Source organism: Orycteropus afer, unplaced genomic scaffold (genome assembly GCF_000298275.1).
Source record: "Orycteropus afer afer isolate SDZICR_OR568_19922 unplaced genomic scaffold, OryAfe1.0 scaffold00135, whole genome shotgun sequence".
Classification (NCBI taxonomy): Eukaryota; Metazoa; Chordata; class Mammalia; order Tubulidentata; family Orycteropodidae; genus Orycteropus; species Orycteropus afer.
The window spans coordinates 5456576-5480170 of NW_006921722.1; the positions used below are offsets into that span (position 1 = coordinate 5456576).

General features: G+C 42.6%; 1 protein-coding gene across 1 annotated transcript in view; it reads left to right on the forward strand.

Annotated features, from left to right (window-relative positions):
• Window positions 1–23595, forward strand: part of LOC103200732 (solute carrier family 22 member 2) — a 60156-nt gene that overhangs the window by 1840 nt on the left and 34721 nt on the right. Inside the window, exons 2-9 of the mRNA XM_007945285.2 lie at window positions 1300–1454; window positions 5288–5456; window positions 11288–11402; window positions 14027–14133; window positions 15569–15783; window positions 16765–16873; window positions 17651–17763; window positions 20751–20840. Coding sequence (XP_007943476.2) covers window positions 1300–1454; window positions 5288–5456; window positions 11288–11402; window positions 14027–14133; window positions 15569–15783; window positions 16765–16873; window positions 17651–17763; window positions 20751–20840 — 1073 coding nt within the window. The remainder of the gene's footprint in view (window positions 1–1299; window positions 1455–5287; window positions 5457–11287; window positions 11403–14026; window positions 14134–15568; window positions 15784–16764; window positions 16874–17650; window positions 17764–20750; window positions 20841–23595) is intronic.

Here is a 23595-nt window from a genome sequence, read left to right on the forward strand (position 1 = left end):
TACACTGAGCAAATAATCTGAGAAGCTGGACTATATGAAGAAGAATGTGGCATCAGGATTGCAGGAAGAAACATTAACAACCTGTGATACACTGACAACACAACTTTGCTTGCCAAAAGTGAGGATAACTTGAAGCACTTATTAAATCTGCTGCAAAAGACCTCTTTCAAGTGCAGAAGAGCAAAAATATTTCCTTGAAGACTAAGATGCACCTAACCCAAGTCATAGTATTTTCAATCACCTCATATGTGTGTTAGAACTGGACAATGAATAAGGAAGACTGAAGAAGAGTTGATGCTTTTGAGTTGTGGTATTGGTGAAGAATCCTGAAAGTACCATGGACTGCTAAGAGAACTAACAACCTGTCCTGGAAGAAGTGCAACTGGAATGCTCCTTGGAAGCAAGAATGGCCAGACTTCGTCTCACCTACTTTTGTCATGTTGTCAGAAAGGACCATTCCCTGAAGAAGAATCTCATGCTTGGTCAAGTTGAGGGTCAGCAAAAAAGGGGACGGCCCTCAACAGGATGGATTGACACAGTGGCTACAGTAATGAGCTCAAGTATAGCAAGGAACATGGAGCTGGCACAGGACTGGGCAGTGTTTTATTTTGCTGTACAGAGGGTTGCTATGAGTCGGAGATGACTCAATGACAGGTAACAACAATAATAACATACCAGTACCAGGCTGTTTAGATTACTGTACTATGTAATATGTTTCAAAACTAGAAAGTGTGAGTCCTCCAACTTTGTTCTCTTTCAACTTTGCAAAATGGGAAATGATGCCTGTGAGACACCAAAGCATTTCCATGGAAACACACAAATACCACCAAGCCCAGCAGTGTTGACAATGGATGGGGGAGTACACTGAACATTGAATTTCATTGTCCGAAAGCAAAAACTCTCTTGAGTGGGTAGTTGGTTGAGACTGTTGGTGCAAAGGCCCCAGCTCTTAGGATGATGCAAGACCTAGCCAGGCCCTGAGGGCATTCAGCCCTGGGTGGCCTGTAAGAATCCCTCTCTTCTTGAAATCCCCTGCACAATGTGAGACTGACTAGGTACTTTGGCCTTGAGGTGAAGGTGGATCATTGTGCTTAAAATGTATACTTAGTACACTGATGAAAAGTCGTGAACTCAGTGCCCTGAAGTTATGAGTTTTCTTTGTGAGTATCCATCCATTTCTCTGATTTCCATAGTTCAGAATTAGCCTCTGCTGTCTTTTGGATTCCATAACTTCCATGAATTTTCCACCACCTTTATGAATCTGATTCTATTTCGTATTTGTTTATTTTCTACCCCCAGGTTTGGCCGTAAGCTCTGCCTCTTAATTACAATCCTCATAAATGCTGCGTCTGGAGTTCTCATGGCCATCTCACCCACCTACACATGGATGCTAACTTTTCGCCTGATCCAAGGACTGGTCAGCAAGGCTGGCTGGCTAATTGGCTACATCTTGAGTAAGTGTGCTTTTGTATGTAGCAGAGAACAAAGGGACTTGGCTGCCAAAATGTAAATGGGAAGAGGGAAACCACTCAGAAGAATGAACTAAGCTTCAAGGCAGTGTTGAGAGATATTTTTTTCTATATCAAAAGAATTTCTAAAATATTTTTAATCAACTCATTCTGCATTCTCCCTATTAAGAAAACAGTAAAGATACAAACAAGGGTAAACATCAGGCTGCCCAGATTCTTATATAACACTCTTTGTGTTTTATTTTAATTAAAAAGAAGTTGTCATTAGTCATGCTTGATAATGCCATCATCTCTTATTTATTTATTACAGCATTATCCTAATACTAATAGCATTAATATTAGAAATGTTCTTGTCTATCTGTTTACCTGGATTTTATTTTTTTCCTGCACCCAAGTTAGTATGTGTCTACTCTCTGTTGTTGTTGTTATGTGCTGTCGAGTCGGACCCGACTCACAGCAACCCCTCCTTGGGTTTCTGAGGCAGTATCACTACAGTAGTAGAGGTTTACCCTCTCTTCCCCATCCACCCTGGTAATCATCAAAGATTGTTTCTTTTTTTGTGAAACCTTTTTCTTGATTTGTTTCTAGAAGTGGTCTCATACAATATTTGTTCTTTGTAATTGGCTAACTTCACTCAACATAATGGCTTCTAAGTTCATCCGTGTTATGTTTCACAGATTCACCATTGTTCTTTAACGTTACATAGTATTCCATTATGTATATGTTCCATAGTTTGTTGATCCATTCCTCTGTTAATTGGCATTTACCTTGGTTCCATCATTTTGTTATTGAGAATAATGCTATGATGAACATGGGTGTGCTTATATATGTTTGTGTCATGGCTCTTAGTTCTCTAGGATATATACCTAATAGAGAGATTACTGGATCAATGATATTTTTATTTCCAACTTTTTAAGGAAGTGTCATACTGTTTTCCACAGCAGTTGCACCTTTGCACAGTTCCACCAGGAATGTATAAGAGTTTTAGTCTCTCCACACCCTGGCCAACATTTGTAGTTTTCTGTTTTTTTGAACTTTTTGCTTTTTGTGCTGGGGTGAAATGAAGTCTCATTGTTATTTTGATTTGCGTTGCTTTACTTGTTAATGATTTTGAGCATTTCTTCATGTGTTTGTTAGCTACCTAAATGTCTGTTCATGTCCTCTGCTTTTTTTTTCATTAAATTTGTCTTTTTGTTGCTAAAATTTTCTAAAATTTTAGAGATTAGCCCCTTGTTTGATGTGTCATTGCCAAATATTTTTTCCCCCAGCCTGTGGGTTCTTTTTTTATTCTTTTGGTGAAATCTTTTGATATGCAGAAGTGTCTAGTTTGTAGGAGGTCCCAGTCATCTGTTTTGTCTTCTGGCATTTGTGCATTTTTAGCTATATTCAATAGTGTATTTATGCTCTGAATTAGGGCTCCTAAATTTGCCCCTATTTCTTCTTTGGTGGTCTTCATGGTTCTGGGTTTTACGTTCAGATTGTTGATCCAACTTGAGCTCATTTTTGTACATTGTGTGAGATACAGGCCCTGTCTCATTTTTCTGCAAATGGTTGTCCTGTTTTGCCAGCACCATTTATTAAAGAAGTGACTATCTCTTGCCTATTTAGTTTTGGTCCTTTGTCAAAGAACAGTTGTCCATAAGTAGATGGATTTACTTCTGGGTTCTCAGTTCTGTTCCATTGGTCTGTGTATGTGTCATTGTACCAGTACCAGGATGTTTTAACTACCATGGCTGTAGAGTAGGTACTGAGATGGGAGAGTGTGAGGCCTCCTATTTTGTTCTTCTTCTTTAGACGTGCTTTGTTTACCAGGGTCTCTTTCCTTTCCATACAAAGTTAGTGATATGGTTTTCCATCTCTTTAAAGAAACATGATGGAATCTGAATCAGGATTGCATTGTATCTATAGATCATTTTGGGTAGTATTGACATTTTCACGATGTCTTCCTACACTCTCTTGGAGTTTCTGTTTCCTGTACCCGGAAGCTTTACACACAAAGAAACTCTAGTCAACCAATCCCAATCATAAAGAAGATTCAGTGATGAGAGATATGATAGATTTATAAGGGGCTTTATTACTTTGCATAAATTCACGCTAGTAAACTACAATTATTCTCAATGTATATATAAGAAAACTAAGAATACGAGTACTGTAATCAGTCTACTCAGCAACCAATTGTAGGTCCAGGAGTATTTGAATCCTAACAGCCTAGTATCTTTTAGAGCCGTATTAAGAGAAATTACCATCACCATCACTGTTGTTAGTTGCTGTCAAGCGAGTTCCAAGTCACTGTAATATTACATACAAAAGAATGAAATGTTGCCTGATCCTGAACCATCCTCACGATCATTGGTATGTTTCACTCCACTGTTGATGACTGAAAATCATCATCATTAGATCTTAGGAATTAAGCTCATTACTTTCCCCCCAGCTGCATTCAAATAGCATTCACACAAAGGGAAATGGACACTTAGAGGTTACCTAGAAAATATCCATAAAGTTTTCTTTACACATGAAAGAACTAGAATGTATGTGCAAACAATTTTACCTGGTCAAGTTAATTTGGAGAAGTTTATGAAATGAAGAGAAGATGGCACTTAATGCAGTTTCTGCCACAGTAGGCACCCAGTAAGTGTCTGGTCAATGAAGGAATTAAGGGTTTCCCGTCTTCCTTCTGAGGAGTGGCTGGTGGGTTTGAACTGCCAACCTTCTGGTTAGCAGTCAAATGCCTTAGGCACTATGCCACCAGAACAAGTTTGCCAAATATTTAAGCCAAAAATTCTGTGGTTTATGGGATATCTGGAATTTTGATTCAAGTATATGTTTATGTTATTAAAATGACGTCCCCTAGTTCCATGTACCATGGGCCTCATTTGTCTGTCCTGAAAATGCCATGGGATGGGATAGTTTATTATTATATCATGTGCAGTGATGCACTGGTAAATGGCTCTTGGAAAATAGAAAAGCCCTGATTTATAGTGTTTTCCAATTTCCATGGTGTAAATACTCCCACCACGGCTGCTTTCAAGATATCAATGGATTTTACAATGAGCTTGTAAAATTCCTGAAAATGTAAAACTCAGTTCCTGCAAGCCACAGCTAGTGGGCTCCAGCACATGGCCAGGTCTCTAGGTTTCCAAACCATTTAAGTGAATTAACAGAATTTTAAGGGAAACATTTAACTGACGTAAGAGAGCAAGTTATATTCAGGTGTTCATTTCCATAGAAATAATCTATAATCTAAATTCAAGTTCTGCTTTGTTTGTTCAGGTCTTGAGTTACTAATACCTTATTATTGAAGATCAAAATTCTGTGTGTGTATCTGAAATGCAACTGAATTTGCCCTTTAAATTATTCTATTATTCAAATGTTTTGATCATCTCGGCAAGTCTTTCATCCCACATAATGGGAGCTCTGGTGATGTACTGATTAAGGCATTTAACTGCTAACCAGAAGGCTAGCAGTTCAAACCCACCAGCCACTCCTCAGAAGGAAGATGGGGCAATGTACTTCTGTAGAGACACTGCCTCGGAAATCCAAGGAGGGGTCACTATGAGTCTAATCGACTCGCCAGCAGTGAGTTTGGTTTTTGGTTTGGAATGTGATATCTGTAAGCTTTTCCATCAATTATTATAATAGTAACAAACTACAACAACCATAAAATGGGCCCAAAAGAATATTTAAAAATTCCCAGAGGAGTGCATATAAAATTCTAGAATTTGGACTCTTTCCTTGAGGCTCTCGTTCTCGCCTCCCCACACTTGAACAGCCAACTGACTGTTTCACTACTTGCTCTAGCCTTTGACTTTTCTCTGCAGTTACAGAGTTTGTCGGGCTCAGTTACCGGAGAACAGTGGGGATTTTTTACCAAGTCGCCTTCACGGTTGGGCTCCTGGGGCTCGCGGGAGTGGCCTACGTGCTTCCTCACTGGAGGTGGCTGCAGTTCACAGTCACTCTGCCCAACTTCTGCTTCTTGCTCTATTACTGGTAAGTTGGTTTGAACAAAAAGGAGAACATCACAATGTTTGATTTTGCCTAAAAGGCCATCTTCCCTAGTGTACGCCATCCTTCCGTGTTCTAAGCTTTCCTTCACTCAACGTATCTCCTTCTCTGGAAATCAAGTGTCTTCACTTTGGGCTCACATTTTTTATGACCTGGATCTTTCATTTCCACTTTATTGATTTCGTATTTCAATTAACTTCTAGCAGCTGTGATACGCTTTGGACTGCAGATATTTTGAAGAGATGGACAATATTACTGTTGCCCTTCCATACCTCCTTAGAAAAATCTTCAGCATAGGGAAGCCAGAGCATGCCCCCATGTCACCCCCTTCCCATACCCACTGTCAAAGCAGACCTTCCCAATCAATTAAACGGAAAAGCCAAACTAACTGCCATCAAGTTGATTCCAACTCATAGTGACTCCCATTGAGTTTCCAAGGCAGTAAATCTTTACAGAAGTAGATTGTCCCATCTTCCTTCCGTGGAGCAGCTGGTGGGTTTGAACTGCCAACCTTCTGGTGAATGGTCAAATGCCTTAGGCACTACACCACCAGAGCTCCTTACAGCAGCCTTTATTCCAGATAAGGCCAACATGGTGCTCCCAAAAGACAAGACCAATCAATCAGAGTAACCACAGTAAGTGAAATATACGTTATTCCTGACTGAAGGAAACACATGGAAGGCAGCAGTCACTATTAGAAACCCTTAATGTGAGTGTCCAGAAATAAAGTAAGGGGGCTGCTGGTAAGTGAATAATTTCTTTTATAGGAATCAGCACAAAGCTGATTCCTATGAGGCAGAAGTTAAAGATGTCCCAAATGTCCAACCTCTCCAAACTGCTGTACCACCACTCCAGCATCTCTAACACCAACTACTCTTCCTCTCATCTTCAGGTTCAATAATTTGCTGAAAAGTCTCACAGAACTCATGAGTTGTGCTTATGGGAATTACAAGGTTTATTAAGGAAGTAGCAGGTTACAGTTCAGGATCAGGATCAATTTGGAAATAACAGGAATGACTCAGAATAGAATTCTTCAATCAAGATGGCTTCTTCTTGGCCTTCTGCCACCAGGCCCAGTTCAGGCCTGTGGTACCTCACTCTGTGGGACAGGAAGCTCACCAAAGCCATCTTGCACTGGCCTCCTGATTTTCAGTGGTCATGCTGCTGCCATGAGCAGCCATCTCTCACGGTCTTCAGTGTCACAACCCCTTCTTTCTCTCTCCCCATGTCTCTCACTAAAACCTCTGTCAGGGAAGCTGGTTACATAGCAAACTCCTTATCAATTTCAAGGTGTGCAAGATCCCCCAAGAGGACCACGAATTAACCAATCCCCTAAAAGATTTCCAAGAACCTTATCTGTATAGTCCCACCTCCACAAGGGTTCCATGTACCTTATTTGCGTTAGAAAACTGTCCAACCCCCTTGGTGGACCACCGGCACTTCATTTGTATTTGTTGTTGTTGTTGTCATATGCTGTTGAGTCAGACCCAACTCATAGAGACCCCTCTTTGGGTTTCTGAGGCTGTATCACTACTGAAGTAGTTTGCCCAACCTTCCTTCCGAGGAGTGGCTGGTGGGTTTGAACCGCCAGCCTTCTGGTTAGCAGTCAAGTGCCTTAGGCACTATGCTACCAGAGCTCCACCCATTCATTTTGTGGGAATTACAAGACCAAGGCTAATCAAACCAAAAAATTGTTGCTGTTGTGTCAATTCCCAGTAGAACTGCCCCTATAGGGTTTGTCAGACTATAATCTTTATGGGAGCAGATCACCACATTTTTCACAGAGCAGCTGGTGGGTTCAAACTTCCCACTTTTTGGTTAACAGCTAAGCGCTTTAACCACTGCACCACCAGGGCTCCTTAGACCATGGCTAGAAGGACCATGTTAGCGCAGTTCACTCCACCGCAGTGGTGCTGCACCACCAGACAACAGCTCTCCCTCAGGCAATACACCCACATATTCAGTTTGTCATCTACTCTTCCTCCATAGTTGTCTTCCCGGCAGATTAAACATCTTAGCCTGGCCTAGAAAGTCTGTTTCTCCTCCAGAAACACTGAAAATAATCCTTAACTCCTTCTTCCTCCTCTCCTTATATCTGATTTCCCCTCCTTTATCTCTCTCAATCCATCTTCTTTTTCCCCTACGTCCACTGTTGTGGCTGTTGGTTCTCATCAAGTTGCGTCTGACTCATGGTGGCCTAATACACAACAGAAAGAAACACGGCCTAGTCCTGTGCCATCTTCATAATCATTGATATATTTGAGTCCATTTTTGCATCCACTGTCAATCTATCTCATGAGGAAAACATTCTTTTTTACTTGGGTTTCTGCCATAGACTCCCAATAGGCCTCTACCTTTCATTCCAAACACTCACCTCCACCATGTCACTCCTCACTTAAAAGTATTTTGATGGATTTTTCCCTCAGAATAAACATCTGATGTTTTAGCACAACAACAACAAAAGAAGCCCATCTGTTATCCAAGTTCTGACGACCTCCAAAGCACTTCTTCTTGCCTCTCTCACTAAAATCAAAATGAATTTACTTACTATCCTACCAATGCACCATGATGGTGTTTGCATTTTTGAAAGATCACTCAAGATGCAGAGTGAAAAAGGGGTGTTATGGGGGAAGAATGGATTCAGGGAGCTCAATCAGAAAATGACTGCAATGATCCTTGCAGGAGATGACAAGGTCTGACTTAAGATGAAAGTTGTGGGTATGAAGAAGATGACATTATAAATAACTTTAATAGGTAGCAGTGACAGAGCTTAGTGGCTTGGTGATTGACTGTGGAGGGTCAGAGAATGGAGGTGTCTACTGGGATGACACCCAGAGTTTAGGCCTGTGCGTCTGCATGTGGTGGAGGTGCTATTCAGAGAAGTAAGGAACACAGAAGGAGGAGCAGGTTTAGAAGGAAAGGAGGTGGGTTTAAATTTGGGCATGCTGCATTTGGGGTTCTCGAAGGACATCTACATGCAGATACCCAGAAGTAGTTAAATTTAAAGGTCTGGAATTCAAGTAAAATTCAAACATGTCTTTCTTGTAGCTACAGCAGTGGATGAGATAACTCTGAGCAAATAGACAGAGTTGAGAAGGGAAGGGAGTATGGTGCACACCCTAGAACACAATCTTTGAAAGCCAAACAGGTGAAGAGGAGCCAGAACGAAGATGACTGAGGTGGAACTAGCAGAAAGAAAGGAGCAGTTCCAGAAGAGGGGTGGCAATGGAGGTCACAGGAGGGGGAACTCTGCTCAAGCACCACTCCCCGAAGAAGCCTTCCTTGGTTGACTTGTCACAATGTCCTAGGCTTGGTGACACTGTGCCTGTATCTCTGTAAACTTCCTGTATCAGTGTGTGCTAAAATCAACTATCCACTTGGCATTGTTTACTGGAGGTCTGCCCTCTAGACCATGAGGACTTGAGATCAGGTAGCCTGAGGGGCCATGTGGTCCAGCTTCCCACCCAGGGCTGTTTTCCCATAATAATGCCCTAATGGATGATTTTTCCACCCTTTGCTTGAACACCACTATGGATAAAGCTTACTTTATCATAAAGCAAGTCACTTTCCTGGAGAACTCAAAGCTCTTATTAAAGAAATTTTTGATTGAGCCAGAATTTGCATTCATGTGATCTTCATCCAGGGTCCCCAATTTTGTACTTGGAACTTAAAAAAACTGTTTACTTTCTTGTTGATCCTTATTATTCATGGATTTCATGTTTGTGAATTTGCCTCTGGCTACAATTTATATGTAAATCCAAAATCAATGAGCAGAGTGGCAAGACTTTCAATTGTCTGATGGCTATGTTTCCAGCTGAAGTCCAACAAGGCAATGATCTGCCTCCTTGTTTCCACTCTTATACTGTAAATACGTGTCCTCTCTGTGGACTGTTTAGTGCCAAGTTTTTCACATTTTTGTACCTCTAGTTGATAATTTCACTGTTTAAGATGGCTCTCAAGCATAGTACAGAAAACACTGTCTAGTGTTCTTAAACCCAAGAAGGCTGTAATGTGTGCTCTCGAGAAAATATGTGTGCTGGGAAAGCTTCACTGAGGCCCAAGCTATAGTGCTGTTGGCTGAGAGTTCCATGCAGTTGTTGTTAATTGTTGTTGAGTTGACTTCAATTTGTGGTGACCCTGTGTGTGCAGGGTAGAGCTATGCCCCAAAGGGATTTCAAGGCTGTGACCTTTCAGAAGGAGATGTCAGAACTTGCTTCTAAGATGCCCCTGGGTGGCTTTGAACTGCCAACCTTTCAGCTAGCAGTCAAGTGCTTAACCACTTGTGCCACCCAGGAACCCCTTAGTTCAGTGCTTACGATCTGCAATATATAGCAAATAGCCAAAACCAAACTCAGTGCCATCGAGTTGATTCCAACTCATAGTGACCACCCCCCATTGGGTTTCCATGGCTGTAGATCTTTACAGAAGCAGACTGCCTCCTCTTTTTTCTGCAGAGTGGTTGGTGGGTTTGAACCACTAACCTTTTAGTTAGCAGCCAAATGCCTTAACCACTACACCATCAGAACTCCTTAATATAAATTAAATAAGTATCTTTAAACACAAACAAGCTTACACGTTGACTGATGAAAATGTTGTTCCTGGGAAGCTTGCTGGAACCTCACTCCCTATTTCCCCTGGAAGCAGTGATTCAGGATTCATTCCTTCGGTGTTAGCAATGACTTTCTAGCACATAATGACTATGGGTAAAAGAACTACCTGCATATTCCACCCGGCAGTTCTTCACAAGCAAGACTGGGCAATCTATTTCCATAGAGGTTGGGCAATCCTACTTCCGTAGTGATACTGCCTCGGAAACCCAAGGAAAGGTCACTATGACTCGGAACTAACTCAATGGCACTGAGTTTGAGGTTCTCTGAGGCCATGGTGACTTCCCACCTCTACTCTGAGCGTTTCCAGTTCCTGCATTCATTCTCTGACTAGTGTCCAAGTCCTTCACCACCTTGGACATCTGGATCAGAAGATGGTCAGCTGAGCAGATCCTGCTTCCTGAACTGTGGCAGCCAGAGCTGAACATGGGGCTCCAGGAGTGATCCAGAAAACTCATCCACAGGGTCACCCAGGGGCACTGCTGTGAGCTGAGGCTTGACTGCGCTGAGCTCACTCGCTACAGGAACTGCCCTGACTTCTCTCCACTGCACTCCCACAGAGCCACCCAGCCCATCCTTTGGGCCCTGCCTCTCAGAACACCTTTCTTTCGGGGTGATGCTCCAGCTGGGGCCTTCCTACCTATACACAGGAACCCCAAACACCATCCTGCCAGGCCTTCCTCCTCCAACCCATCCTGACCCTGTTGCCGGGAACCGTCTCTGAGCTCAGACTCCAGTAAGCACACTCTTCCTGAATCAAGCCCAACCCAGGCAGCCTGGCTTTGGAGTTCTCCACCCTCTGCTCTGCAAAGCTCTTCTCGTCCTTTGGGAAATCAGCTTTCCACACGAAACAATTCTACCTGCTCCCACCCCATTCCCTGCTCCTAGTCAGTCCTCACCCTTGATAAAGTCTTCTCATGTGTGGCACAGAGGGGGTACACAGCAGCACCCTGCTTGGTAGCTGGCTCGGGGCTTTCCCTGAGTCCTCTAAGGAGGTGCCCGAGGCTTCCTTGACAGGGCAGACCGTAGTCAGCACTGGAAGGAGGAAAGAACCCCACGTTCCCCACAAATCTCTGCTCACATTGTAGCTCCCACTAACCTCAGCGTGTAAGATGCCCCACAGGAATCTTATCATGGCCATGGTGCTGGAAGGCTTGGTAAGACTCCCCACCACTCACCAGCCCTGCTAACACTCATCCTGTACCATAGGTGCCTCCCCGAGTCCCCGAGGTGGCTAATCGCCCAGAACAAAAGTGATGAGGCCATGATGATCATTAAGCACATCGCGAAGAAAAACAGAAAACCTCTACCTGTCGCTCTTCAGGTGAGCCGGCTGCTTCAGTCCCAAGTCACAAACCATGGGAAGGAGGTGCTGGGGACCCACAGGTCCCTGTGGGAAGGCACCTCACCTGCATGCCTGTGACCTGTGTAAAATGCGCAGAATAACTCATCTGCTGAGATCTGTGGTTTCTGGTAGGTTATTTTAAACAGGTGGGAAAAAAAAACTTAAAGGGCACAAAAAATCATTTAAAAATCAAATGAGTAGTGTCTACCTCTAACAACTCAGAACTCAGCTGCCCTTACCCCCATCCTCGGTATATCACCACCTGGTTTGCGTGTCTCCAGCATCCTCAGGAGAGGTGCCACAGAGGGCAGATTCCAAGATGAGTTAGGACTTGGTTTTTCAAATGCAAGTGATTTCTTAGAATTTTAAACATTTTAGATTGGAATTGTCCCAAAACAGTTCAAGAGGTGCTTGCCGTCTTCAATAGCATCGTGTTACTGGAGTGTCGGTTTTGTCTGTGTGTGGTGTTTTGCCTTCAGTAGATCTCATCCACTTTTACCCTAAACTGTCTCAGCTGACTTTTGTTGTTGGCATCAGCTGCTGTAAAGTGAGCTTCAACTCATGGCAGCCCAATGCACAGCAGACCAGAACGCTGCCTGGGCCTGCAGTGGCCTGTGTTCTGTTGTGACCCACTCACTGGGCTTTCATTGGGGAATTTTTAGAAGTAGGTTGCCAGGGCTGTCTTCCTATCGCAGCTGATAGGGGCTGGCAAAGAAGATCAACCTCATCAGAAAAGTATGTCTAAATAAAAATAAATCATTTCTGAATGAGGATCTAAGACCAGTTACCTGTAAGAATTTGAGCCATACCTGACATTTACAGGGAGGATTTGTGGATTGGAGACCTTTTGTCACCTCCTCTCTGATTTCTGGGTGGTTGGAACGTGTATTCTTGTTCACTAGTGATTGTCAAACCTACCTCTTAGGTTTTAGGGCCTTCTAGATGTTGGCAAGGAAATAAAGCACAAGTAAGTTTTTGTCTCACCAAAGGAGACAGAGCTCAGGAAATGGTGATGTCTTGCCAAAGTCTTGCTGGGAGGTTTCTCCCCCTTGTCTTCATTCTTTTGCACACAGTCCAAGGTCCTTTTAGGAAGGGGGCAGACTGGAGTGGTTTGTGTGCAGGGTTTCAAACTGGTTCATTCTGATTCTCACGCCCTACTGAGAATTTGCATTTCCACATTGGATAGACTGAAGCAGAATCTACTGGTTAACAAGACCCCTAGGTGATTCCTAGTGCACATAAGAATATCTAGGCATCTAGAAGAATCGCCCAGGCCAATCACACAGGTGAACAAGATCCCCAAGCGATTCTTCTAGATCCCCAGGTAATCACACAGGTGAACAAGATCCCCGAGCGATTCTTCTAGATCCCCAGGTATTCTTACGTGCACTAAGAATCACCTAGAGATCTTCTTAACCTGTAGATTTGGATTCAGTCTATCGGGAGTGGAATGAAGATTCGCAGCTGACAGCCAAACCAGAACGAACTGGTTCAAAGCCGTGTTCCTGTGAGAGCTCTGCTTCCAGACCCCTGGAGGTGACTCTCAACTCTGCTAACTGTGCTGTCCTGGAGCAGGGCTTCTCCCACGTGAATATCTGCCATTTCCTAGGGCTGCAGTAACAAATTACTGCAAGCTAAGTGGCTTACAACACAGAAATTCACTTTCTCACCATTATGGAGCCCAAAAATCTGAAATCAAGGAGTTAGCAGGGCTGATTCCTTCCGGAGGCTCTCAGAGAAGGTCTGTTCCATGCCTGCCCCCATGCTCCTTGGCTTCCAGCACTCCACGGTGCTCCTTGGCTTGTAGGCGTGTCACTCCACTCTCTGCCTCCATCTTCCCTGTGTGGCACTCTGTGTCCTCTCCTCTTCTTGTCAGGCCCCCAGTCATGGGAATTGGGGCCACCCTAAATCCAAAATGACCTCATCTCAGGATCCTTAACTAAGTACATCTGCACAGACCCTATTTCCAAGTCAGGTCACATTCTGAGGTTCCAGGTGGACGTGAATTTGGGGGGACAGGATTCGACCTGCTACATCGGCACATAGACTTGCTGGGGGCTTGTGAAAATGCAGATTCTACTTCAGTAAATGTGGGGCGGGACCTGAGAGCTTTATTCCAAACAAGCTCCAGGTGACGCTGACACTGCTGGGCTGAGTCTCCAGGCTCCTGGGCGGCGTTTCCCCAGCGGGTCACAAACAGGTCCAGGTGTGAGGAGAAGTGGATTCCCTCAGACCACAGGCAGCTGGCTGGGCCTCGATCTTACTCCACTGTGTTTTACCAACAGTATCACTGTGTATGTGCCATAATTATCTAACTTCTCTATACCTAAAGTTTCCTCTGCTGTAAAACCAGTTGAAAAAAAATAAAACCTAACTTATAGAACCATGGCAAAGATTAAGTAAGACAATACGTGCAAAGCACTGAGTGTCATATGGCCACATAAGCATTCGATAAATGTAAAGTATTATTACTCACTGCCGTCGAGTCGACTCTGACTCATACCCACTCCTCCTTGGGTTTCTGAGGTAGTATCTCTATGGAAGTATATGGCCCAGGAACACCACTATTAAACAAACAAATTTGTTACTGTTTCTGCTCATAGAGCCTTAGACCTGATGAAGAAGTTGGTGAGAAGTTGAATCCTTCATTTCTTGACTTGATTAGAACACCTCACATAAGGAAACACACTTTGATCTTGATGTACAACTGGTAAGGAACATTTTTCATTTTAAGATCCCCCCACATTCTTTTAATCCCTGTCAACCACATGACGGGGAGAGAACAACAGCACCTTCAGACCACAGCCTAATCCCAGGATTAGCATCGCAGTGGCAGGCTTTCCCAATGCCATTTTTCTCAGGCAAATATTGAAATCCATTTATAGTCCCTAAGCACTGATCAGTATGTGCTCAATTTTGGCTGCCCATTAGACTTCCCTGGGGAGACTAAAAACAACCTAGGCCAGAGCCCCACCTCCAGGGATGCTGATGTAATTAATCTGGGATAGGGCCCAGGTACAAGGATTTTAAAATATATTTCTAATATACAGCCAGAATTGAGAACTCTCAGTCTTGATTAATTAAAAATGAATGTAGATCTCTTATCGTACAGGGCTGGCAAGAAAAAAAGCATCTACCTGGAGGAAAAAATTCAATTTATGAACAAGAACAATCCATTGTTATCACAATCCAGTAACTTGAACTTCACTGTGTCCACTCGCTTTTAGTACAGGGAGCTGCTTGCCATGGGCTGTGACCATCATAGGAGGCTCAATTCCTTTCAAGGCACATTGGATGCCACACCAGCCAAATGAAGGCGTACAGCCACTGGCAAAACCAAAGTTCATCAGGAATTAATCTAGCAACTTCTATAAGGTTTCTTGTAAAACGTAGTGGTGACATTCGACCCCATTGTCCTCCTTTTTTGAATAATCATGACCCTTGCTCATAAGCTTTGTATTTTTCATTACAGATAATGAACATTTTTTTAATCGACAAAACTAGAAACAGCATCAAAATGTTGTTTGCGTCAGGTCAGAAGATAAACTATCAAGAAGGGTGGCTGTATCCATTTGTTTTTCTGGTTTCCTGAAATTTGAAATAATCAGTCAATCTTCTTGGTTCCAACTCCATTATAAGACCATGAAGAAAAATAATTAAGCAACCACTAATAACTCAATATCAAACCAAAAAACCAAACTCACTGCCATCGAGTTGATTCTGACTCATAGCAACCCCCTTTGGGTTTCTGAGGCTATAAATCTTTACAGAAGTAGATAGACCACCCCATCTTCTTTCTGCAGAGCAGCTGATGGGTTTGGACTGCTGACCCTCTGGTTAGCAGCCAAATGCCTTGTCCACTACGCCACCAGAGCTCCTTAATAAGTTTGACCATTGAGACATTTTTTCTTGGCTTTCAATTGGGCCATAGAATCCTATTCTAATTTTCTTCCCCTTCCTGGTTCTTGGGTCACAACCAGCCACACAATGGATAAGATGTATAAGAGCAATGGATGGAAGGAATAGCACTAAGAAGATGTTGACGAAAGGTGGCCCGCCATGGCTTCCCACTTTTCCAGAAGCCTCTCCCTTTTGGTTACCTGCTTTTGGTGTTTAGCTTGACCTAGGCTCTCCTCTCTGCTCAGGTTCACCAGCTCTGTTCTCTACCAGGGCCTCATCATGCACATGGGCCTTGCAGGGGGCAATATCTACCTGGACTTTTTCTACTCTGCGCTGGTAGAGTTCCCAGCAGCCTTCATCATCATCCTCACCATCGATCGCATTGGCCGCCGGTATCCTTGGGCTGGGTCAAATATGGTGGCAGGGGCAGCCTGCCTGGCCTCAATTTTTATCCCTGATGGTAAGTTTCAAAATAGGTTGGGGTTCCCCAAGGCCCTAAGAAGAGGAGATGTCATGACCGTTTGATACAATGAGTATGCAATTTACCATCCAAATCTATTTGGAAAGAGAACAATGGCTGGAACCTTCCTGGATAAACCCATGTGGCCACCTTGCCTTTAAGAACAATTGCATCCAATTGTTTCCTGGTGTAAAATTATAAGAAAGGCTATGAAGATCCATGTTTCATGCCATAGTGCTGCCCTAAGGCAGAAAGCATAGGCATTTGGGTAGAGTAGGGTCCAAAGGCATTGTGCCGATTGTGCTGAGTATTGCCTTAGCCACAAAACACTAAGAAGTCTTATTCCAATATGTCTAGATATTATTTAGGCAAATACAATGACCTTTCTGTATTGTCCTGCAGATTAAGAGAGAGAACTTAAGTAAATGCAATCAGTAAACAATTACTCAGTTCCTCTCCTTTTAAAATGCTTTATCGATAAAAAGGAACAAAATTCTGTATAATAGAATCCCTTAGCAACATGGAACTTGGTTTGAATTCCTCAGTTGATGTTGTTGTTATTTGCCGTGGAGTCGGACCCAACTCATAGCAACCCCTCCTTGGGTTTCCGAGGCAGTATCACTACAGAAGTAGATTGCCCAACCTTCCTTCCCCTCAGTTGATAGCAATTGTTTAAAATAGACCCATATTTTGCTGTTATCTCTATATACTACAGTTGGCCCATGTTTGGAAATAGGTACAATTCTGTTGTCATTAACCACTGATGTCTACAGCTAAGAGAGACAATTGTGTCTAAGGTTAAAACAAAGACAGATGAAGAATTTGTGACATTGTTTTGAGTCTATAGAAGAACACACTTTTCTTTCCTATCCCGTTCTGGAAATATGGGACTTCTCCTTGCAAAGCCCCTCTGGAGGACTCTAAAGATGAAGCATTGTGTGAATTATGGGTAAGCGGTGTTTGTTTTTGTTTTTCCTTTAGACCTACAATGGCTAAAAATTACAGTTGCATGCCTGGGCAGAATGGGGATTACAATGGCCTATGAGATGGTTTGCCTGGTCAATGCAGAACTGTACCCCACATTCATTAGGTGAGTACATTTTACTAGCACAGAGAGAGTGGGTGAAGGATCTTCTTCTTGGCTGGTTCTGCCACAGGTAGAACACCGGATGAGAGAAGATGAGAACATTTAAAGACAGAAGCCAAGTCAATAAGTTCACCTCTCACACTTATAGGCAGGGGTAAAATTCAGAAACTGTATGGTGATAACAGGAAATATTGAATGCCAAGAAGGAGACTGTCAAGTGGTTATTGGAAAGACTGGTCCAGAACAGCATAGACAGACAGAAATGACACAGGAAGCTGATGACGAAAGCACAAAACAAAAATTGTTCCCTCTCCCATTAAAAATCTTCAAGAAAGTTTATTTGAAACCAGTACATCAGAATATGAATGGAATTATTTATCAAATATAGAAGTGGGGATGGTGAGCCTTTGACTTCATTCTTTGGACACGTCATCAGGGAAGACCAATGACTACCATGCATGATGGTTGGTAAAGCAGGTCAGCCAAAATGAGGGAAACTCAATGAGATGGATTGACATTATGGCCTCAAACATGTCAGTGCACATGAGGATGGTGCAGGACCAGGCACCATTTCATTCTGTTGTACATACATAAGGTTACCATGAGTCAGGGCCAACGTGACAACTAACAACATCATTTTTGTGCATTAGAAAGAATGCGAATCCCTTTTTCAGTTTACAGACATTTTAATGATTTGGAGAGTATTTATTTGGGGTTGGGGTGGGGGTTTACTACATACTATGATAAGTTAAACAGTTAAGTAGGCTTCCTGAATTTTAGGAACCTTGGTGTCCTTGTCTGCTCCTCGATGTGTGACATTGGTGGCATCCTCACACCGTTCCTGGTGTACCGGCTCACCGACATCTGGCATGAACTCCCATTGATGGTTTTTGGTAAGATATCCTCATCAGTGTTATCAATATTGTTGAGTGAAATCTGTTTTTCTAGAGACCTCCATTATTTCTACCTAAAAATAGGAATCATGGATGCAACTATGAACACTCAAGTTTGAGAACCCATTAGGACGCACAGAGCTCAAGTTCATAAAGTTCAAAGCAGAAAATTCAAGAGAAAAAGTAAGCTAGAAGGGAGTTTCCATGAAGCAGGGCCCTGACCCTTTCCCCACTGGTTTCCACCCCTCCTTGGGTCTCTTTGTCAGAGAGCTGACTCTGCCACCTCTATGCCGAGATGTGGAAAACTACTTCAGTATTTCAAAGAAAGGTGGTTGGAATGAAAACAAAAACTAAAATTAAGAAAAGGTGTGAGCATAATGGAACACTGTGTGGGCTAGGGCCTCTCTCCTCCAACTCCTCTGGAGTTAGATTTATGTAAGATTGGCAGGACGTTCCCTTTCAACGTGGTCAGTGGAGTCAGGGACAGGCCAGACTGTACATTGCCTTCCCGCCCCCACCAGTGGGAGGAGGATACAACATCACAGGGACCAGTCCATTTATCAGCAGTTAGCACAGAGGCATAAAATCTGTGGATTAAGAGAATTCCTGTAGATTGATCCTCCCAGTGTCTCCTGGCTTTCCCCACAGCAAGAGGTTATGAAACAGATCTTCTCGCTTCCATGAGTCCCACAGACATCTGCGACATGAATGCTTTTTCCAGATTCATGCACACAGCACTCACTTTCTCATGTTAACCTAAACACTTCTGGACACACTCAATTCAATTTCCTTCAAGACCCACATTAAACCTCTTTTCATTTGAATGTGTTGCACTTTTTCCCATGGGCCTGCAACACTCAGGAGCCCTGGTAGGGCAATGGTTAAGCACTTGGCTGTTAACTGAAAGGTTGATGGTTTAAACTCACCTAGTAGCTGTGCAGGAGAAAGACCTGTCGATGTACTCCTATAAAGATTACAGCCAAGAAAACCCTGTGGGGGTAGTTCTACTCTGTCACGTGGGGTGACTGAGTCAGAATCGACTCGGAGGTACCCAACAGCAGCAACATACAGTGCTCACTTAATTTAAGGGAGGGAAGAAAAAGACCCCTGCACCAGATGCAAACCAGGGAGCACTCGCATCATTTCCTCCCGATGCTGCTGAAGGCCATGCATGTGTACCTCTGCTCACTCCTCCTGTTCCTCATCCTCTCCAGGGATTTGTGAGGGAAAAGGATTTTTCCACTGCTGTAGATATGCCAGTAAAAGTTCCAGGCTATTGATAGAACTCACCCTGGAAACAGACCCAGTGAGTCCTTCCACGTTCCAACTTCATCACAAGATGGCCAAAGTTGACATAACACAGGTTCTTGAACCTGAGATCGCCACGGTCTGGCCGCAGAGTGGCTGGCACTGCACCCAAGATTTCTTCCTCCCATAAATGCTGGCTGGGGACCTGTCATACCATTCCATCCCAGGGAGATGCCCACACACCCTCTAGACTCTTTCCTTCCTGGAAGAAGTTGAAAAATACCACAATCTCGGCTTACCCTTGGGAGGACAGTGGGTGATCAATGGGTGAGTGAGTGTTCCTGGGCAGAGAATGGACAGCCACTGTTTCTCTAGGGATGTTTGATAAAGCAATGAGAAGTCCAGTCCCACATGCACTGCTTTGACCCTTCTCCATGTTCCACCTCTGCCAAGAAAAGATAAAGGATTATACTGGCATTTCAACACATAAGGGAAATTTAAGGACAAGCCCCAACTTTATTTTTGCCTATAGTTCCATCTGCTTCCCTCACCAACCTTTAATCCCAGTAATCAGCAGAAAACAAAACTAATTGTTTTGCATTTTGACTTCTTTTCCTTCCATTTAGAATGACCAAAAACCAAACCAGTGGCCATGGCGTATAAATCAAGGCAACCCCTTATGTTGCAGAGTAGAACTGCTCCACAGGGTTTTCAAACCTATGACCTTCTGGAAGTAGGTCACCAGGCCTGTCTTCTGGCTCCTCTGCTCAGGTTCAAATTGCTAGTCTTTTAATTAGCGGTTGAGCCCCCCCAACCATTTCTACACGCCGATTGTGCTGAGTATTGCCTTAGCCACAAAACACTAAGAAGTCTGAAAAATCAACCAACTGCAAAGTCCTTGTTGCAAGAGCACTGGAAACATTGATAAGGAATATCCTGGCTAACTAGGACTTTCTTTGCAAGTGTAAAATGCCAATAATGCCTTGGTTACCTGTGGGTATCATTGTAATCCATTCCCATCACCAGCCTTGGCCTGTGGAAAACACTCACAGGCCAAGGATGAACTGGGCCCAGCATTCTACTGAAACTCCAAAACTAGTCAATGACCCATTTCCCACTTCCTGTATTCTATTACAGAAATGCAAATAGAAATGTAACTTTAAAAGTCCAAAACTTTCATGGAAATTTAAACAAACAGAAGCATTAAAGGGTTTATTACCTGGCCCCACCCATGCAAAAGTTACAGTTAGACACAAAGAAAACAGGAACTTAATCAAACACCTGACTTTGAACTGAAAGGCCTGGCTGTCCCTTTTAACGATGCTGTGCAGTAATACATGATTCATTACTTTTATTGGCTAGTAATGATCCGAACTTCTGACTTATTTTCATTACTAAGTGCTTTTTGTTGGCACGGTTACGTCCTTCCTTTTTTTAACACTTAGTGTTTTTGAGTTCCTTTCTAACTCCAAAGTGTCTTAATATGGCGATAATGTCCTCTAGCTTAGAATAACCTTGGCTCAAAATGTTAAGTACATACTTCATTTCCCTACAAGGAATTGTAACCCAGTGGAGTTTGGAGTCAGCATAATATTTGTGATGGAAAATAGAGCAGTTTGAGATGGCAAAAGAATCTGTAAATAAGTATAAGACAATACAAAAATAGAAATAAGGGGAGGTCTAATTACAGACCTGCATTTTTCAGTTCTTAATGTGATTTGCATATGTTTGGTTTTCAGCTGTGGTTGGTTTGATCGCTGGAGGGCTGGTGTTGCTGCTACCAGAGACCAAAGGAAAGGCTTTACCTGAGACTATAGAAGAAGCTGAAAGTATGCAAAGGTAGGGTGTTGAAATTCTTAAGTGAAAAATTCAGTAAGTGTTTTGGGACAACTCAGTAGCCAACTGGATAAAAGACTAGGTTGAATCCATACCTCATATCACACGTTGAGGAAAAATTCAAATATATCAAAGACTTAACTGCAAAAAGAAAGGAAACAGTAAAATAATGAAGAAACTATAGGAGAATTACTTTATACCATCATAGTGGGGAAAGTCTTTCTAAATAGGACACAAAATCCAAGACCCACAGAGGAAAGATTAATAAAGTTCCCTTCATAAAAATAAAAAAATTCTGCATTTTAAAAAAAGGGGGTGTGTGTGAAAAAAAAAAAAATACTTGGAGAAAATACTACTGGGCAAAGAGCTAATTTTTTCCAGTATATGAAGACTTGTAAAATACCTGAAAGAGCAGCTACCAATAGAAAAATCAGCAAAGGACTTCAACAGATAATTCAGGGAAAAGGGAATAAAACAGCTGTTATAGAGATGAAAATATGCTTAACTTCATTAATAATAACAAAAGTGCAAATTAACACTGTTAATATCCACTTTTGCCTGCATTGTAGGAGATGAAATTACTTGGTAATATACTACGTTGGGAAGAATAGGTGGAAATAGCCAGAACCATACATCACTGGTAGGAGCGCAACACATTGAAAACACATTGAAGAACAGTTTGACCACAACTATCAAAATTACCCACCTTTCACCTGTCAGTTTGTCCTACTGTGGTGACTTGCATGTTGCTTGCTATGAGGCTAGAGGCCATGCCACTGGTATTTCAGATACCAGCAGGGTTACACATGCTAGACAGGTTTCAGGGGAGCTTCCAGACTAAGACAGACTAGGAAGGACAGGGCCATCTACTTCTGAAAAACTTGGCCAGTAAAAACCTTGTAAATAGCAGTGAAACACTGCCTGAGATATTACTAAAAAATGTTATGAATAGCCTTGAAACATTGTCTGATATGTTGTTGTTGTTGTTATGTGCCATCGAGTCGGACACAACTCACAACGACCCCTCCTTGGGTTTCTGAGGCAGTATCACTACAGAAGTAGATTGCCCAACCTTCCTTCTGAGGAGTGGCTGTGGGTTTGAACCACCAGCCTTCTGGTTAGCAATCAAGTCCCTTAGGCACTATGCTACCAGAGCTCCTCTGATATAGTGCCAGAAAATGAGACCCTGGGGTTGGAAATCACTCAAAATATGACGGGAGAAGAGCTGCTTCCTCAAAGTAGAGTCGACCTTAATGATGTAGATGGAGTAAAGCTTTTGGGACCTCCATTTCCTGATGTGGCACAACTCAAAATGGAAAGAAACAGCTGCAAATATCCATTAATAATCGGAACATGAAGTGTACGAAATATGAATCTAGGAAGAACGGAAGCTGTCAGAATGAAATAGAATGCATAAAGATTGATATCCTAGGCATTAGTGAGCTGGAATGGACTGGCACTGGCCATTTTGAATGAGATAATCACATGCTCTACTTTGCCAGGAATGAGAAATTGAGGAGGAGTAGCATCACAATCACTGACAAAAAGAATGTTTCAAAATCTATCTTGCAGGACAATGCTGTCAGTATTAGGTTAATATCAATATGCCTACAAGGAAGACCAGTTAATACTACTGTTTTTCAAATTTACCAACCAACCACTAAAATCAAAGATGAGGAAATCAAAGATTTTTATCAACTTGATGAAAATTGTCTGAAATTGACCAAACATGCAATCAAGATGTATTGATTATTACTGGTGATTGAAATGTGGAAGTTGGAAACAAAGAAGAATCATCAGTACTTGGATAATATGGCCTTGGTGATAAAAATGACTCTGGAGATCCTATGACAGAATTTTGCAAGACCAATGACACATCTTTGCAAATACCTTTTTTCAGCATCAACAGTGACTATACATGTGGGCCTGACTAGATGGAATAAACAGGTATCAGATCAACTACATCTGTGGAAATAGGCAATGGAGAAGCTCAATATCATGAGTCAAAACAAGATCAGGAGATGACAGTGGAAGAGACTATCAATTGCTCATATTCAAGTTCAAGTGGAAGCTGAAGAAAATTAAAAGAAGTTCAAGAGAGCCAAAATATGACCTTGATTATATCCCACCTGAATTTACAGACTATCCAAAGAATATATTTGACACACTGAACACCAGTGACTGAAAACCAGATGAATTGTGGAATGACATCAAGGACAACATACATGAAGAAAGCAAACAGTCATTGAAAAGACAGGAAAGGACAACCAAAACGGGTGTCAGAGGAGACTCTGAAAGTTGCTCTAGTGAAGTAGCTAAAGTAAACAGAAGAAATGACAAGATAAAAAGCTGAACAGAAGTGTTCAAAGGACAGCTCAAGAAGACAGTCAATTATTATAATGAAATGTGCAAAGACCTGAAGTTAGAAAACCAAAAGGGAAGCCCACGCTTGGCATTTCTCAGGCTGAAAGAACAAAAGAAAATATTCAAGCCTTCAGTTGCAATCTTGAAGAATTCTGTGAGCAATATATTGAATGATGCAGGAAACATCTAAAGAAGATGGAAGGTCCAATCTGCATCCTATACAACTATGAGACCAGAAGAACTAGATGGTGCCCGGCTACCACTGTCATCCACTTGGAAGGGATGTAGGAGATCCTAGATAGAGAGGGAGAACAATGTGGAACAAAACTCAAAATCATTTGGAGGGGAAAAAAAAAAGATGGTTGGGACCAGGTTTGCTGGTCC